Raw genomic sequence first — 16,348 nt, forward strand, 5'->3', positions numbered from 1 at the left:
GACCAGGAAGCCTGAGCATCCCACCGTAAACCGAGTGTCGTCTGCCTTGAGGTGGGGTGGGTACAGTGGCCAGAGTGGGAAGGGCATGGCCAGAAGGTGCTGTAAGTGACCTGAGCAGGTGGCTCAGGCTTCGTCACCAGAGACCTGTGTATGGCCCCACAGTTCTCTGACCAGGGAACTGAGACCACCTGCTGAATGCGATGAAGGAAACCCTAGGAGTAGAACTTGGGAGCTGGACATTTGTTTCCCACTTTGGAGAGAGGCCCACAGTGCTGATCTACATGGGCTTATGGGAAGTCGCCAACAGCTTGGATGGATTGTCAAGGACTTGGAAGAGGGTTTAAAGGTTAGTGACCAGATTTGGATGGGAACAGAACTCTCAAAACGGGCAGACAGTGCAGGCATCTGCATCCCAGTGCCCAGAACTCATCCCAAGGCGCTCTTCACGACCAGGGGCACAGGAGCACACCTCGGGGATGCAGGTCATGTCCTTCCCGGCCCTGTGCTTGCTTGGCAGACTCGTGAAGTGGCCATCAAGAGAGAAGTAGAGGCCCAGTCAGTGTGGCTTGGTGGTTGAGCGTTGACCCATGAACCAAGAGGTTCAATTCCCAGTCAGGGCACATGCCCGGGTTGCCAGCTTGATCCCCAGTAGGGGGCGAGCCATCAATTGACGTGTCCCTCTCATCGATGTTTCTCTATCCTCCCTTCCTCTCTCTCAAAAATCAATAAAAATGTATTTTTTTAAAAAAGACGGAGGAGGAAGCTAGAATAGGGTCAATGCCCCTATCTGCCCTGACCCAGGCTCGCCAGGCTGATTGCTGAGCCGCTGCCTGGCAGCCGACTCCTGGACAGCATGTCCGAGGGGGCCAGCTGGCTGCCTGGTGGCAGGTGGACCACATGGGCCCCTTCCATCTGAAGGTGGCAGACTCTCTTCCCTGGAATACTCCACAGGTGAATTCGCCTGCCCTGCCTGTCCACACCTCTGTCCGTTGCTGCGACATTCCAGGCAGCTTGCTTCCAACCAGGAAATGAGGCCACGCTTCCGTCTGGGGAAGGCAGCTGCGCTTACCAAAGCCTGTCACAGTGAAGGGTATGACTGAGGCTCTGTCTTCTCTTCTGGGCCAATGTGTGTGCTTTTAACCGGAGGCCATTACATGGTGCCGGCTCCCCACGGCCAAAACACACTGACAGGTCCCAGGCTCGGGCTGGGATTGCTAGCTTTACACTGAAGAATCTCACCACACACTCTTCTTCCTCCTGCCCTGGAGGGTGGGCTCTGCTGCCTGAAAGGAAGCCTAAGAGGGAGAGCTCCCCGGGAGACACCTGTTCTGTGTGAGGGGAAGCGACGGCTGCACCATGGGGACGGGAGGGCTCAGCAAGACCCCCAGGGACTCCCTGGCACCTCGGAAATGAAGGCTTGGGCCCGGCAGGTGCACAGCAGCCAAGGTGCTAGGGCCAGGAGCAGGTGCTGGGGAGGGGCCCCAGGTGCCAGCTGCCTGTGGCCATCAGAGCTGACAGTGCAAGCCTTCTCTCTGCTTATTTTCTTACCCCTGTTCTTTCCATCTCCTGGGAGCTTCCTACACAACAGCCCAGGGCTTGGCATCAGACGCCGCACGCGTCCACATTCGAAGGAGCCCTCAGGTGACTTGTGCATAGCGAAGGCGAAGTCTGGCGTCCGGGCACGTCCCCATCTTGCCCCCAAGAGGACAGGGCCAGACAGAGAATGAGGTGGCGCGGCGGCTCCCAGGCGGCACGCACCCTGGGACTCTCATCCCCAGTCCCTCCTTGGCTGCAGGTGTGAGGAAGGGGAGAGCCAGTCAATGTTCAGAATAAAATGTTGCTTTATTATGACATAGAATGACTACAAGCATGAAGGGAGGGAAGGGCCAAACACTCCTCACACAGTAGGTGAAAGAGATGCAGACATCTTGGTACAAACCCACGGAACAACCACTGGAATCTTTTTCTTACGATGTTTGTTTTGGTTATAACAGGCCCCAATCACTTCAATTATTAAAAAACAAGCAAACACAAACACACGCACAAAACCCCACCTGGCAATTTTACACAATGAAAGCGCACACACCAAGCCAAACCACAAAAGCTCCTTGGCCGTCTAGTCCCTGCAGGAGGGGCCGCATGAGCTGCAGGGAGGCCCAGCACCTCCACTGCTTGGAACCACTCTGCACCCTGAAGAGGGAAAGCCCGGCACTGAGAAGCAGCCTCATCCCAGAAGTTCAGGTTATTTTAAATACAATGATGGGAACGGAGGGGCCACCTAAGACACCGTGGTGGTCAGACACACTTGGTGACGACAGGAACCTACATAGTGGTGGTGGTTAGGAAACAAAAACCATTTTCCTGAATTTAATAGCTGAACAGGGAGCTTCTTTAAAGAGGACATTTCATGTAACATTTCATCGCCACCACAGACCGGTGGGAGGCAGGAGGAGGGGAGCCCTTCAGGGCACAGCCGGGCAAGTGCTTAGAGCCCCAAGGCGAAGGGGAGAACTAACTTGGAGACACACACTTCAAATAATGTCCACAAAAGACATGCGTGGCCCCCACTGCTCTCCCTGTCCTGTGTCCTCAGGGTGGCTGAGCCTATGACAGCGGGAGGGTGGGGGAGCACAGGTCGGGGAGCAGGCCGGCCAGATCAGATAATCTTCCAGAAACTCCCCACTCTGCTTTATGGCCTCCACCCAGCAAGGAGGCCCCAGCAGCAGACGCAGGGAGACCTCAGGCCTCAGAACCCCGCGCCAGCGCAGTCAGCTTACTGCCCAGCGATGCTCATCATTGAGGACGCCACTCCCCCAGCAGCCTTCCCAAGCAGGCACATACCCAACACAGGCAGCCATTCCTAAAGATCTGGCCCCTCCCCCAATACTTCTCTGAAAACACTTGCTTTAAAGCCTGCATCCCATAAATGCAGAAACATAACTGAGAGTGAGCTGAGCAAGTGCTTCAAAAACCATCACTAGGCCCTATGTCCATTGCAGCATTTTTTACAACAGACATGACGTGGAAGCAGCCCAAGTGCCCATCAGCAGAGTGGATAAAACAGCTGTGGAACATTCACACAAAGGAATACTACTTGATCATTAAAAGGAAGAAAATTTTACCCTTTGCGACAGCATGGAGGGACCTGGAGAACATTATGCTGAGTGGAATCAGCCAGTCAGAGAAAGGCAAGTACCATATCATCTCACTCTGTGGAGTCCAATGAGCAGAAAGCAGGCCGCCAGCTGGGGGGCAGGGCACTGGAAGTGGGGGAGGGAATGAGGAAAAAAGGTAGAACAAAACTCATGGACACAAACAACAGTGTGGGGGCTGCCAGGGGACAGGGATTGGGTAGAGGTGGAAAAATAACGGAAAGAGAACAGCTATCACTCGGGATTTTGCCCAGTAGGATGGTTCTGTGGCCTGCTGCTTTGCATATTCCAGCATTTTCCACAGTGAGTGTAACTGCTCAACTCCTGGAGCACCTGCCCTGCCAACTCACCCAGCTAATGAGCTAGTCTGGCCCGCTGCCTGCTTCTGGGTGGCCTGTCAGCTAAGAGGAGTTGACACGTTTTTAAACAGTGAAAAAGAATGTCATGATGTGAAATTACATGGAATTCAAGTTTCAGTGTTCATCCAGTTCTATGGGAACACAGTTAGGCTCATTTGCTTACATGCTACCTGTGGCCACAGAGCCAAACATTTACACCTGGTCTCCAGGAGAGTCTGCTGGCTGGAGGGACAGCGCAGCTCGGGCATGCTGCCGGGCAGCACAGGCTGCTCCGCCAACGAATCCAAGCAACTCGTCCCCCCGCAGCTCTTGTCTCAGAAAGGGACCAAAAGCTCCGAGGTGGGGTCTGGACAGACAGACGCATGCAGCACAGGACAGGCCGTGCTCCGCTCTGCCCACAAGCCAGGCAGCTGCCCTTCCGCCCCGCCCTGGCCCTGGGAAGCAGGCCCTCAGCAAGGTGAGCACTCCCCCTCACCCGACAGTGCCACCAGGCTGTGACAGGGACCATGGGACAGGCAGCCAAGGGGAAAACAAGAGGAAGGAAAACAATGAAGCCATGGAAAACGCATCATTTACTCAAGAGGAACACGGTGAGACTGCTACTGCTGTAGCCTGACTCGCACCTGCCAGCTGACACCAGGACACCAAGGCTGGGGGTGCGGGGGGCGTGGGGCAACAACACAGCACAAGAGCAAGACTCTCTCGAGAAGGAAACTCTCAATTTCAGCGTAAACTCGATGCATCCAGTCACGAACACTGCGGTTATGAAGTCCGTGGCGCGGGAAGAGCAGGGGGTGGGGGTTCATGGCCAGAAGCACGGAGGGGCCGGCCGGGCGCCCCAGGCAGTCGGAGCTGCTCTCTGCAGGCAGAGGCCTGACGATCCCGTGTCTTCCACCCACAGGCTCTGCTGGCAGAAGCCGAGTGCCTCCCTGCACACACTTGACACGGAAACTCAAACACCGCCAGGTCCTCTGGCCTAGCCTCGGGGCTTTCCATTGTGTCCTGGACATGGGCTGGTGCCTTCTGAAGCTGCACAGCACAGCAGCACTGAAGCAGAGGCGAGGCTGCTCCCTGAGGTGGGGTGCCCCACACACTGTTTGAGGAGCAGGAGATACAGCAGGGACACACCCCCTCCGCCCTCCCATGCAGGCACGCCTTCCTCTCTTGCTTTCCTGCTGTGCAGCTCCCAGGCCCCCGCACGCACTGTCCATCCACACCCACAGCCCTGGCCCGGGCTGCAGGCACCGATGCCCGGGCGCTGATGTGGGGATGGTGGTGCTGCGATGCTGTGGGGGTCGGGTCATTTTGTGAGGCTGCCACTTCATGGCCTTTGCTCCGACGACCAGAGGGTGAGGCTATTCGTACTCCAGGAACTGTTTGTGGTAGAACAGCAGGTACCTGCGGAGGCAAAGACGGCATGCTGACGGTCCCTCAGGTCCCCTGCACGAGGCCCGACAAGACCTGCCCTCCCACCCGGACCTGGCACCGCAGTCACCAGCAGTCGGATTCTTGTTTGGATGGGTTTTGGTTCTTAGTCCCCAAGGAGGAGGGTCCTTACCTAGGAAGTGGCAGTGCCCCACCTCATGCCCAAGCCCACCATCCCGCCCATTCACCAGGAAACAGCCCCTGAACCGGGCCCCGTTGTCCAGGACTCAGGCCCCGGGTCAGTGCCACTGCTAGTAAGACTCTTGCCGCGGAGGCAGGACCACTGACCACTGCCCGGGGCTGTACTATGCAGACTCCCCAGGGGGCTGCCCACAGCCTGGAACCACAGCGCCCTCACGGCCGAGCAGCTCAGTGGGGCCAGGACCCTAATGAGGGCTCAAGGCCAAGGACTGAGCGAAGCTCAAGGGGATGAGGATGTGCCGGGAAGGAATGAACCGGGCCAGGAGTAAGGAGCTGCTGGAGAACCCCTGCCCGCTCTGGCCGACCAGGGGACCCCTCGTGCCACTGTCAGGGCGCTCCCAGAGGGCGCTGCACAGGACCAGAGGCTAGGGCCTGTCTGCAACAAGCCTCCTCGCTTTAGCCACCAGAGGTGCACATCCCTTGTGGCACTACCACCAGGCGTGGCTTTGTGTGTGGACGCTCGCTGCGCCCGACATACCCCTCGCTGTCCAGCACGTCCTTGATGCTGGCCTTGGTGATGATGGCGTCGTCACACTTGAACCACTGGTCCTTGTGCTGCCTGATGAAGCTGGTGTAGTGGCCACTCTCCAGGGTCCCCTGGTGGTTAACGACTGCAAACAAGGAGTACCTAGTTCGGAAGGGAAGGAGCAGCTGTGACCTCAGTATCACCATCACCAGGAGCCTGCACAGCAAGGGGTGATTCCCCGACCCCCCACTGTGCCCTGGGAACCAGAGTGGGTGCATGGGGTGCAGAGGGAAAGGGGCCTGCGTAGCCTCCCTCAACTATGCAGCTGCCTCAGTGGAGCTACGTGGTGGAAGTGGTGGGAGGAAGGGATCGGGAGACACGGTGACCTCTCCCCCTCCACCCTTTCTGCCACGTCAGAGGCACCCAGGCAGGCCGAGAAGAGCAGAGCCGCATGGCAACGCCAGCGAAGGAAGAGCCCAGGGGCCCAGAGCTCAGAGGCTGAGCTTCCCTTCAGGACCTGGGAGGTCAGGCTCCCACAGCAGGCGAGAGTGTCCACGATCAAGGTTGTGGCAAGTCCTTTCCTAAAAGATGGATGGGCAGCACGACAGGAAGTGGCCAGCGGCCCGAAGAAACAAGCTTGCCGTGGCCATGCGTTGCTGCAGCCGTCTCCCGGGAAACGCTGCGGTCCGCCGCTCCCACCCGAGATGCCAGGGCACACACCCCGCAGGCGCCACTCACTTGTTATCGTTACTGAGACTGTCCGACGGCTGCTGGTACTGTCCATTCATCCTACTCTCTTTGCTGCAACAAACAAAGCAAAATTCAACATCAACAAACTAAGTAACTGAAGCAGAGATTTTCAACCTTTTCCATCTCATGGCACATAAACTAATTACTTAAAATCCCGCAGCACACAAAAAATATATTTTGCAGATTTGACACCCCCCCCCCCCCGCAAAAAAAAAGCTCTAAGTTTGATTCATTCGCACTGCACTCTATTGTTGTGTTGGTTGTCATTTCTTAAATTGACGACCTAGGGCAGTGGTCGGCAAACTCATTAGTCAACAGAGCCAAATGTCAACAGTACAACGATTGAAATTTCTTTTGAGAGCCAAATTTTTTAAACTTAAACTTCTTCTAACGCCACTTCTTCAAAATAGACTTGCCCAGGCCGTGGTATTTTGTGAAAGAGCCACAGTCAAGGGGCCAAAGAGCCGCAGTTTGCCGACCACGGACCAAGGGGAAAAGAGGTCAGTGCCCTGACTAAATGGCCAGGCACTGCGTGTTTTGAAAACTCCTACGGCACAACCGTTGAAATTCACTGAACTACAGAGACACATGGCTTAGATAGTAACAGCAACCTCAACGGGGGCCTACCATGCCAGACGCTGTGCTGGACCCATTGTACACACACTTTCTAGTTCTTTCACCAAGACCGGCCAGTGAAGTGACCGCAGAGAGCACACCTGCTCTGAGGCAGGGCTGGCCCAGGTCTCCCTGGGTAGCACACCTCCCACCAAGGAATGAAATCTTCCTGGGGCCCTGCCAGCTTGCTTTTAGCCACCAAGTTTGTAGCAGCTTGTTACAGTGGCTCCAGGAAACCAACATGTGGCCAATATATTAGTGTCACATTTTTTTTGGAGGGTAAATTTTAAGTGCTCTATAATATTGATTCGAAAACAAGAAAAATGGAATCTACAGCTGTAAACTCAACTATGTTTATCTGTATCCAAACCAATTCCATCAGCTAAAATGCTGCCTTCTTGCTGTGATCCCACCTTGACAAGGAATGGCTGGGGAAAACCCAAAGCAAAAGGACAGCTTAGAAAAAACAACTCATTAAACACAACGGGTCTTGGGGCCCTAGCTGGGTAGGAGCCTGTGTGAGAGCATTGTCCCAATAGGATACACCAAGGTTGTGGGTTTGGTCCCCGGTCAGCACAAGTACATAAGTAAGTGGAACAGCAAATCGATGTTTATCTCTATCTCCCTCACTCTACAATCAAGAAATAAAAACTTAAAAATAAACTAATAAAATGTGTCTTGGGTAAAATCAGGACAGGAACTTGGCTTTAGCAGTTATGGTTGTGCCAACACCTACAATGGTCTCACCACAGACCCAGCGCCAATCGCTGACCCGACAAAGCCACAGCCTCCTGACGGCAGACGCCCTGCAGAAGCCCCGTACCTGGAGGCCATGAATGGGGTCATGTCTAGCTCCAGGGGGAAGGACACATACGTGGTGATCTTCCGCCGCAGTTTGGCTGAGTGTTCAAATCGCTAGAAAAGTGGGAGAGAAGGAAGAGGAATGAGTTGTTCTGAGCATACCCCTCAGGGGGCTTTCCGTCAATGCTCTCACTGCCTCTAGGCCACGTGAGGAGCTTAAAGGCTCAATAAAACAACATCTACATGAATTTAAATTATGGGGTTCCAGGCAAGTCTTGAAATGAAGTTCAAAGTGATAAACACCCTGTGTACAAAAAAGTAACCTTACAATAAACCCAACAGCGTGCAAGGGAAGGAACCCCTGGAAGCAAAACAAGCACACGGTTCCTCTTGTACGGCGCCAGGCATCCCTTTCACTACTTCAGGCGCCACCAAACCCGGCTAGGAAGCTTGGAGTCATTTTTTGTTTTGCTTTTTAACATTTTTAAAGGGTCATAAAATAAAACAAAGATTATGAAACAGAGATCACATGGCAGCAAGCCCTAAAAACTTGATATTTGACCCTTTACAGAAAGCACTTGCTGGCCCTTAGACTAGATCATAATGCTAAGGGACTTGGCTGCTTTTAAAGTAAAAGAAAAATAGAAAACTTGGGGTGAGGATGGAAGAACTTAGGCAGGAATATGTAAAACCTTAACCCAGGGCACTCCCACCCTTTCCATTGTGCAGGAGCCACTTCCTGTTCACCGGGCCTCTCATGCCACAGAGAACAGGGAGGACAGCCTAGCACCCTCGCCCCCGGCAGCCCTCCTGCGGAGCCACTGCGATGACCAAATGTGCTGGGTACCCCAAAGCACCGGCTCCTCGTTGTACCAGGGACTAAACATTTAGTCTGCTACTAAAAGTTTTTCTGGAAAACTTACTTTGAGATGAAAACAGGCTACAATTGGCAGTTTCTTCATGGTGAGCTGTTTAGTGGACTCCTGGTAGCTATGGCAACCACTACATTTGATCTTGGCACTGCTTCCTAAGTGCTCTGGTCTGGTAAATCTACAAGGCATTTAAAAAATGTATTTTTAAGAAAAAATATGGAAGAGTTAAAAGACAGAAAAATTATTTTGTCACTTTCAATGGATTCATTTCCCTAGTAAAAACATACATACATTCATACATCTGTCACCTTCTCTCTGTATCACTTTAGATAAAATATATTTTAAAACAAGGGTGATAATGAGACAAGAAGGATATTACATAACGATAAAGGGATCAATCCAACATGAGAATGTAACCCTTGTAAACATTTATGCACCCAACACAGCAGCACCTAAATATGTAAAGCAAATCTTCATGGACACAAAGGGGGAGACTGACACTAATACAGTCATAGGAGGAGAGTTTAACACCCCATTAACATCTATGGATAGAACTTCCAGACAGCAAATCAACGAGGAGATGGTGGCCTTAAATGACACACTAGAGCAGATGGATTTATTATCTTCAGAGCATACTTTAAAAGTGGACATGTAATGTTTCCTAGGATGGAGCACATGTTAAGATACAAAACAAGTCTAAATAAATTTAAGAAAACTGAAATCATATCAAGCACCTTCTCTGACCATAATGCTGTGACACTAAAATCAATCACAAGAAGAACACTGAAAAACACACAAAGACATGGAGGTTAAATAACATGTTAGTAAACAATGAACGAGTCAACAATGAGATCAAGGAAGAAATCAAAGATACCTTGAAACAAATGAAAACAAAACAAACAACCTAAAATCTGTAGGACAAAGCAAAATCAGTCCTAAGAGAAAAATTCATAGTATTTTTACTGATCCTTAAGAAACAAGTCTCAAATAATCTAACTTTGCACTTAAAGGACCTAGAAAAATAAAAAACAAAGCCCAAAGTGACTATAAGGAAATAATAAAATCAGAGCAGAAATAAGTCTAAAAAAAAAAAATACTAAAAAAATTTTTTTAAAAAAATCAATGAAACCAAGAGCTGGTTCTTTGAAAAGAAAACAAGATTGGCAAACCTTTAACCAAACTCATCAAGAAAAAAAAAAAAAAGAGGGCCCAAATACATAAAATCAGAAATAAAAAGGGAAAAATAACAACTGACACCGAGGAAATACAAAGGATTGTAAAAAATATTGCCAATAAATTGGACAATCTGGATGAAACATATAATCTTCCAAAACTAAGTCAAGAAGAATGGAAAAATGTAAACAGATTACAATGAATGAGATTGAAGCAGTAATAAAAAGACTCCTGCCCTAGCCGGTGTGGCTCATGCATAGAAGGTCATGGGCTCTATCCCCAGTCAGGGTGAGTGCATGAGGCAACCAGTCAAATGTTTCTCTCTCTCCCTTTCCCTTCCACTCTATCTAAAATCTGTGGAAGCACATCCTCAGGTGAGGATTAAAACAAACAAAAAAACTTCCCAACAAAGAAAAGTCCTGGACTGAATAGCTTCACAAGTGAGTTAGGAAACAAGAAAAGTCTCCTTCAAGAGAAGGGAAGACTCCCAAGCTCATTATACAAGACTAGAGGCCCGGTGCACGAAATTCGTGCATGGGGGGCAGGGGAAGGGAAGGTTGTCCCTCAGCCCAGCCTGCACCCTCTCCAATATGGGACCCCTCGAGGGATGTCCGACTGCCCGTTTAAGGCAGTCGGACATCCCTCTCACAATCCAGGACTGCTGGCTCCCAACTGCTCGCCTGCCTGCCTTCCTGATTGCCCCTAACCGCTTCTGCCTGCCAGCCTGATCACCCACTAACCACTCCCCTGACAGCCTGATTGATGCCTAACTGCTCCCCTGCCAACCTGTTCGCCCCTAACTGCCCTCCCCTGCAGGCCTGGTCACCCCCAACTTCCCTCCTTTGCTAGCCTCGTCACCCCTAACTACCCTCCCCTGCTGGCCTGATCGCCCACAACTGCACTCCCTTGCAGGCCTGGTCCCTTTCAACTGCCCTCCCCTGCTGGCCATCTTGTGGTGGCCATCTTGTTTTCACATGGGGGCAGCCATCTTGGAGTGATGGTTAATTTGCATATTACTCTTTTATTAGATAGGATCAGCCTTATCCTAATTCCAAACCACAAAGAAAGAAAACAATAAACAAATATCCCTGATAAACATAGATGCCAAAAATCTTCAACAAAATATTAGGAAATCAGATCCAGCAATCATTAACAAGATTATACACCACGATCAAGTGGGATTTATTCCAGGATTGCAAGGTTGGTTCAATATCCGCAAATCAATAAGCATAATATATCACGTAAATAAAATAAAGGATAAAATTCGTATCAATAGACGCAGAAAAAGGATGTGATAAAACCCAGTGCCTTTCCTATCAAATAAAGAGGGAATATGCTAATTGACCATCACTCCATCACAAAAATGGCTGCACCCACAGCTGAGGCCAAGTTCCCATAAGGAGCCTTAATGAGCAATCAGCAGGGACCTGAGGCTACACCCTCCCCCGCCACTGTGGGCTTGACAGGGAACCTCAGGCCGCGCCCCACACCCAGCAGGGCTTGACAGGGGACCTCAAGGTGTGCTTCCCGTCCTGGTGCTGGACTAGGGGATCTCAGACTGCTCCCCCCGCCTCAGCGCCAGGCCAGGGGACCTCAGGCCGTGCCACTCACCTGGTGAGGCTTGACAGGGAACTTCAGGCCACACCCCCCACCCGGCGGGGCTTGACAAGGGACCTGAGGCTGCGCACCCCTGCCTGGTGGGGCTTGACAAGGGTGGGACTGGCCAGGTCTAGATCTAGCCCAATGAGGGGGCAGGCCGGCCGGGTCTGGGTCTTACGCGATTTTGAGGCGCATGTGGGTGGGCGGGGACTTGACTCTGGGTCCTGTGGTATGCCCCAGACTCTGACAGGAGGAAGGTTTTCATATACATTTTACTAATTTTCTTTCATCTCTGACACTTCAATTATTGAGAAAGGGCAAATAACAATATTAAATTATTTCCTCTAATTAATCCCCTTTTAATGTGCACAAATTTCGTGCACTGGGCCACTAGTTTATGATAAAGACTCAACAAAGTGGAAAGAGATATCATACTTCAACATAATAAAGGCCATATGTGACCACCTACATCATACTCAACAGGCAAAAGCTAAAAGTGTTCCCATTAAGATCACGAACAAGACAGGGGTGTGTGCTTGCTTTTTCTTTTTTTTTTTAATTTAATAAATCTTTATTGTTCAGATTATTACAATTGTTCCTTTTTTCCCCCCATAGCTCCCCTCCACCCCGTACCCATCCCACCCTCTGCCCTTACGTCCCCACCACTGTCCTCATCCATAGGTGTACGCTTTTTGTCCAGTCTCTTCGTGCACCTCCCACACCCCTTTTCCCACGAGAATTGGCAAGTCCACTCCCTTTCTATACCCCTGATTCTATTACATTCACCAGTTTATTCTCTTCATCAGATTTTTTATTCACTTGATTTTTAGATTCACTTGTTGATAGACATGTATTAGTTGTTCATAATTTTTATCTTTACCTTTTTCTTCTTCTTCCTCTTCTTAAAGAATACCTTTCAGCATTTCATATAATACTGGTTTGGTGGTGATGAACTCCTTTAGCTTTTTCTTATCTGTGAAGCTCTTTATCTGACCTTCAATTCTGAATGATAGCTTTGCTGGGTAGAGTAATCTTGGTTGTAGGTTCTTGCTCTTCATCACTTTGAATATTTCTTGCCACTCCTGTCTGGCCTGCATAGTTTCTGTTGAGAAATCAGCTGACAGTCGTATGGGTGCTCCCTTGTAGGTAATTAACTGTTTTTGTCTTGCTGCTTTTAATATTCTTTGTCTTTTGCTCTTGGCATTTTAATTATGATGTGTCTTGGTGTGGTCCTCTTTGGATTCCTTTTGTTTGGGGTTCTGTGCGCCTCTTAGACTTGTAAGTCTATTTCTTTCACCAGGTGGGGCAAGTTTTCGGTCATTATTTCTTCAAATAGGTTTTCAGTATCTTGCTCTCTCTCTTCTGGCACCCCCATAATTCAGATGTTGGTACGCTTGAGGTTGTCCCGGAGGCTCCTTACACTATCTTCAAATTTTTTGGATTCTTTTTTCTTTTTGCTTTTCCAGCTGAGTATTTTTTGCTTCTTTGTATTTCAACTCTTTGACTTGATTCTTGCGGTCCTCTAGTCTGCTGTTAGGTCTCTGTATAATATTTTTTATTTCAGTCAGTGTATGCTTAATTTCTAGTTGGTCCTTTTTCATATCCTCGAGGGGCTCGCTAAATTTATCAGCCTTTTCTAGGAGATTCTTGAAAAACCTTATAACCGTGGTTTTGAACTCAATATCCAGTCGTTTGTTTCCTCCATTTCTTTCATTTGTGATCTGTTTCTTTGTCTCCACATTTTCGCTGCTTCCCTGAGTTGGTAGAGTAGCTTTGTGTGGTAGGTGTTCTCTAGGGCACAGTGGCTCAGCCTCCCCAGTTACCTGAGGTGGACACTCTTGGTGCACCCCTTTGTGGACTGTGTGCTCAGCCTTGTTGTAGTTAAGTCTTGATTGTTGTTGGTATCACTGGGAAGAAATGACCTCCAGGCCAACTGGCTGTGAGGATCAGCTGTGTCTACGCTGGGAGAACTTCTGTGCTGGAGACACCCTTATAAGACAAGACTTGCAAAATTGCAAAAGCCTCTGTGCTCAGCTTGGATGGGGCGGAGTTTCGGGGCAGAGCAGACAGCCTTGGTTTCCCGTCAGCCCTGCACTATGAGGCTCCTGGGTCTCAGTGTCCCTCAGTAATCCCTGCAAGCACCTCTGAGAGAAAGCCGCTCTCGAGTTTTTCCCGCTGCCAGACAGTCCAGTTTCTCCCCGAATGAGTCAGGGTTCCCAGAAACTTGCCCGGAACTGGAGTTCAACGCAGTCGGGAGCTTCTGTCTCCCTCCCGCTTTAGAAAGCCAGCCGCACACTCAGCCTCCCGTGCATTCAGCTGTCGGTCCTCTCTGCGCGCGCGCACCTCCAGACCTCTGCCTTCCGCAGCTCCCGAGTCTCAGTGTGCTTTCTCTTTCCTGACAGTCCAGATTCCCCACAAATGAGTCTGCTTTCCCAGCATCTCGCCCAGGACTGGAGTTCAGTGCAGTTGGGAGTTTCCTTTTCCCTCCCACTTTAGAAAGCCAGCCGCGCACTCAGCCGCCCGTGCACACAGCCGCCTTTCCTCTCCACGTGCAAGTCTCCGTACCTCAGCCTTTTGTAGCTCCTCTGAGTCTCAATGTGCTTTCCTCTTTTCTTCTAGTTGTAGAATTTCCACTCAGCCAGCTTTCCTGTGGTTCTGGATGATGTCCGTTTTGTCTTTTAGTTGTAGTTTTGATATTGTTGTGCAAGGCAGAAGTTTAGGTGTTTACCTATGCTGCCATCTTGGTTTCTCTCAGGGGTGTGTTCTTTCAGCACTCTTATTTCAACATAGTACTGCAAGTCTGAACCACAGCAATCAGAAGAAAAAATAGCCCTGGTGGGTGTGGCTTAGTTGGTTGAGCATCGTCTCATACACTGATCAGGGCACATGCCCAGGTTGTGAGCTTAATCCCCAGTAAGGGGCATGCAAGAGACAGCCAATCAGTGTTTCTCCCTCTCCCTCTAAAATCAATAAAAACATTTTTGTGGGGGTTGGGGGAAGAGAAATAAAAGCATCCAACATGGAAAGGAAGAAGTAAAACTGTCATTATTTGCAGATGACATGATACCATATATAGAGAACCCTAAATTAAAGGTTGCACAAAAAACTACCAGAACTGATAAATTCAGCAGTGTAGCAGGATACAAAATAAATATCCAGAAATCAGTTGCAGTTTTATACTAGGTGTACCAGTTAATAATGTAGATTTTTTTTCAATAGATGGAGTTACACCTATGTTGATATATATGCAATTTTGATATGTATGCTGTTTTGTTGTATTGACAGCAAGCTTCAAAACTTCTTTCATCAAATTTGCTGAAGGTGCTAACATCACAGATATTTTTATGCTTAAAAATGTCGAATTTCGTGCCAAAAAAAGAGCATTTGTGGGAAGTTTTAATACATTACTTTATTTTGAAGAAAAAGTTATCATATACTTCAGGAAGCTAATGGTGAACATGCTCCATCTCACGATACTTATGAACGCTGGTTTAAAAGTGATGATTTCGATGTGAAAGACAAAGAATGTCCAGGTCAACTGAAAAAGTTGGAAGACCAACAATTAGAAGCATTATTGGATGAAGATGCATGTCAAACTCAAAAACAACTTGCAGAAAGATTAAACGTTGCTCAGCAAACCATTTCTGATCGTTTACAAGCAATGGGAAAGATTTTAAAGGAAGGAAAATGGGTGCCACATCAACTGAACACAAATGGAAAACCGAAAAGTAATTAGCAAAATGTTGCTTCAATGGCATGAAAGAAAGTCTTTTATGCATGGAATTGCAACTGGCGATGAAAAGTGGATTTGAGAATCCCAAATGCACAAAATCATGGGTTGTTCCAGGTCAACCATCAACATCGCCTGCAAGGCCAAATCACTTCGGAAAGAAGACAATGCTCTGCGTTTGGTGGGTCAGGAAGGTGTGGTGTATTATGAGCTTCAAATAATCAATTTGAACCACGCTTTGATCGTGAAACAACCAGAATGTGCCAGAAGACAAAGCAAAGTAATTTTGCTTCATGATGACGCACCATCACACACTTCAAAACCAGTTAAAGACACGTTAAAAGATCTTGCCTGGGAAGTATTAACCCACCCACCGTATTCACCAGACCTTGCTCCTTCAGATTACCATTTGTTCCAATCGATGGCACGTGCACTTTCCGAGCAGCACTTCCAAACGTACGAAGAAGTGAAAAATGGGGTCTCTGAATGGTTTACCTCAAAACAAGAAAAGTTCTATTGGGACAATATCCACAAATTACCTGAAAGATGGAGGAAATGTATAGGTAGCAATGGACATTACTATGAATAAAGCACTTTGATGTTTCTCTTGAAATTATTGATTACAAAATCCGCCATTATTAACCGGTACACCTAGTACATCAATAATGAGCTATCAACAAAAATAGAGCCAGAGGGAAAAAAATATTTTAGGATAGAGGTAATCCTGTTATTTGCAGATTTTTAATATTTCCTAAAACTTTTGTGATATCATACTGTTAATACAGTTTTGGTAATATTATTATACTTAAAATCCTTTTATTCTTGAAATATTTGTTTATTGCATGTAATATTATACTAGTATTTAAGATCGTTTTTCTTGAATAATTGGTGTTTATTGTATATAACATTATTTAAAATAAGTTTTTCTTGAGATATTAATGTTTATTGCATGTAACATCATTATATTTAAGATCATTTTTCTTGAAATACTAATGTTTATTGCATATAAAAAATAAAAACTAAAAAAAAAAAACCCATATCCTAGGGCAGTGGTCGGCAAACCGCGGCTCACAAGCCACATGCGGCTCTTTGGCCCCTTGAGTGTTCTACTGCCACTTCTTCAAAATAGACTCGCCCAGGCCAAAAACCGACTTCTGCGCATGGGCCACGAAGTTTCAATTGCACTGTACGTGCGCACCCACACG

The 16,348-nt window shown here is 48.6% G+C and overlaps 1 protein-coding gene across 1 annotated transcript in view; it reads right to left on the reverse strand.

Annotated features, from left to right (window-relative positions):
* Nucleotides 1-1,823: 1,823 nt before the first annotated feature.
* USP22 (ubiquitin specific peptidase 22) overlaps nt 1,824-16,348 on the reverse strand; it is a 62,130-nt gene continuing 47,605 nt past the window's right edge. Inside the window, exons 9-13 of the mRNA XM_080682146.1 lie at nt 8,693-8,819; nt 7,792-7,883; nt 6,342-6,404; nt 5,616-5,765; nt 1,824-4,909 (exon numbers count right to left, since the gene is read on the reverse strand). Of these exons, the coding sequence (XP_080538272.1) occupies nt 4,867-4,909; nt 5,616-5,765; nt 6,342-6,404; nt 7,792-7,883; nt 8,693-8,819 (475 nt within the window). The 3' untranslated portion in view covers nt 1,824-4,866. The remainder of the gene's footprint in view (nt 4,910-5,615; nt 5,766-6,341; nt 6,405-7,791; nt 7,884-8,692; nt 8,820-16,348) is intronic.

Source organism: Plecotus auritus, assembly GCF_963455305.1.
Source record: "Plecotus auritus genome assembly, chromosome: 7".
NCBI classification, from domain to species: domain Eukaryota; kingdom Metazoa; phylum Chordata; class Mammalia; order Chiroptera; family Vespertilionidae; genus Plecotus; species Plecotus auritus.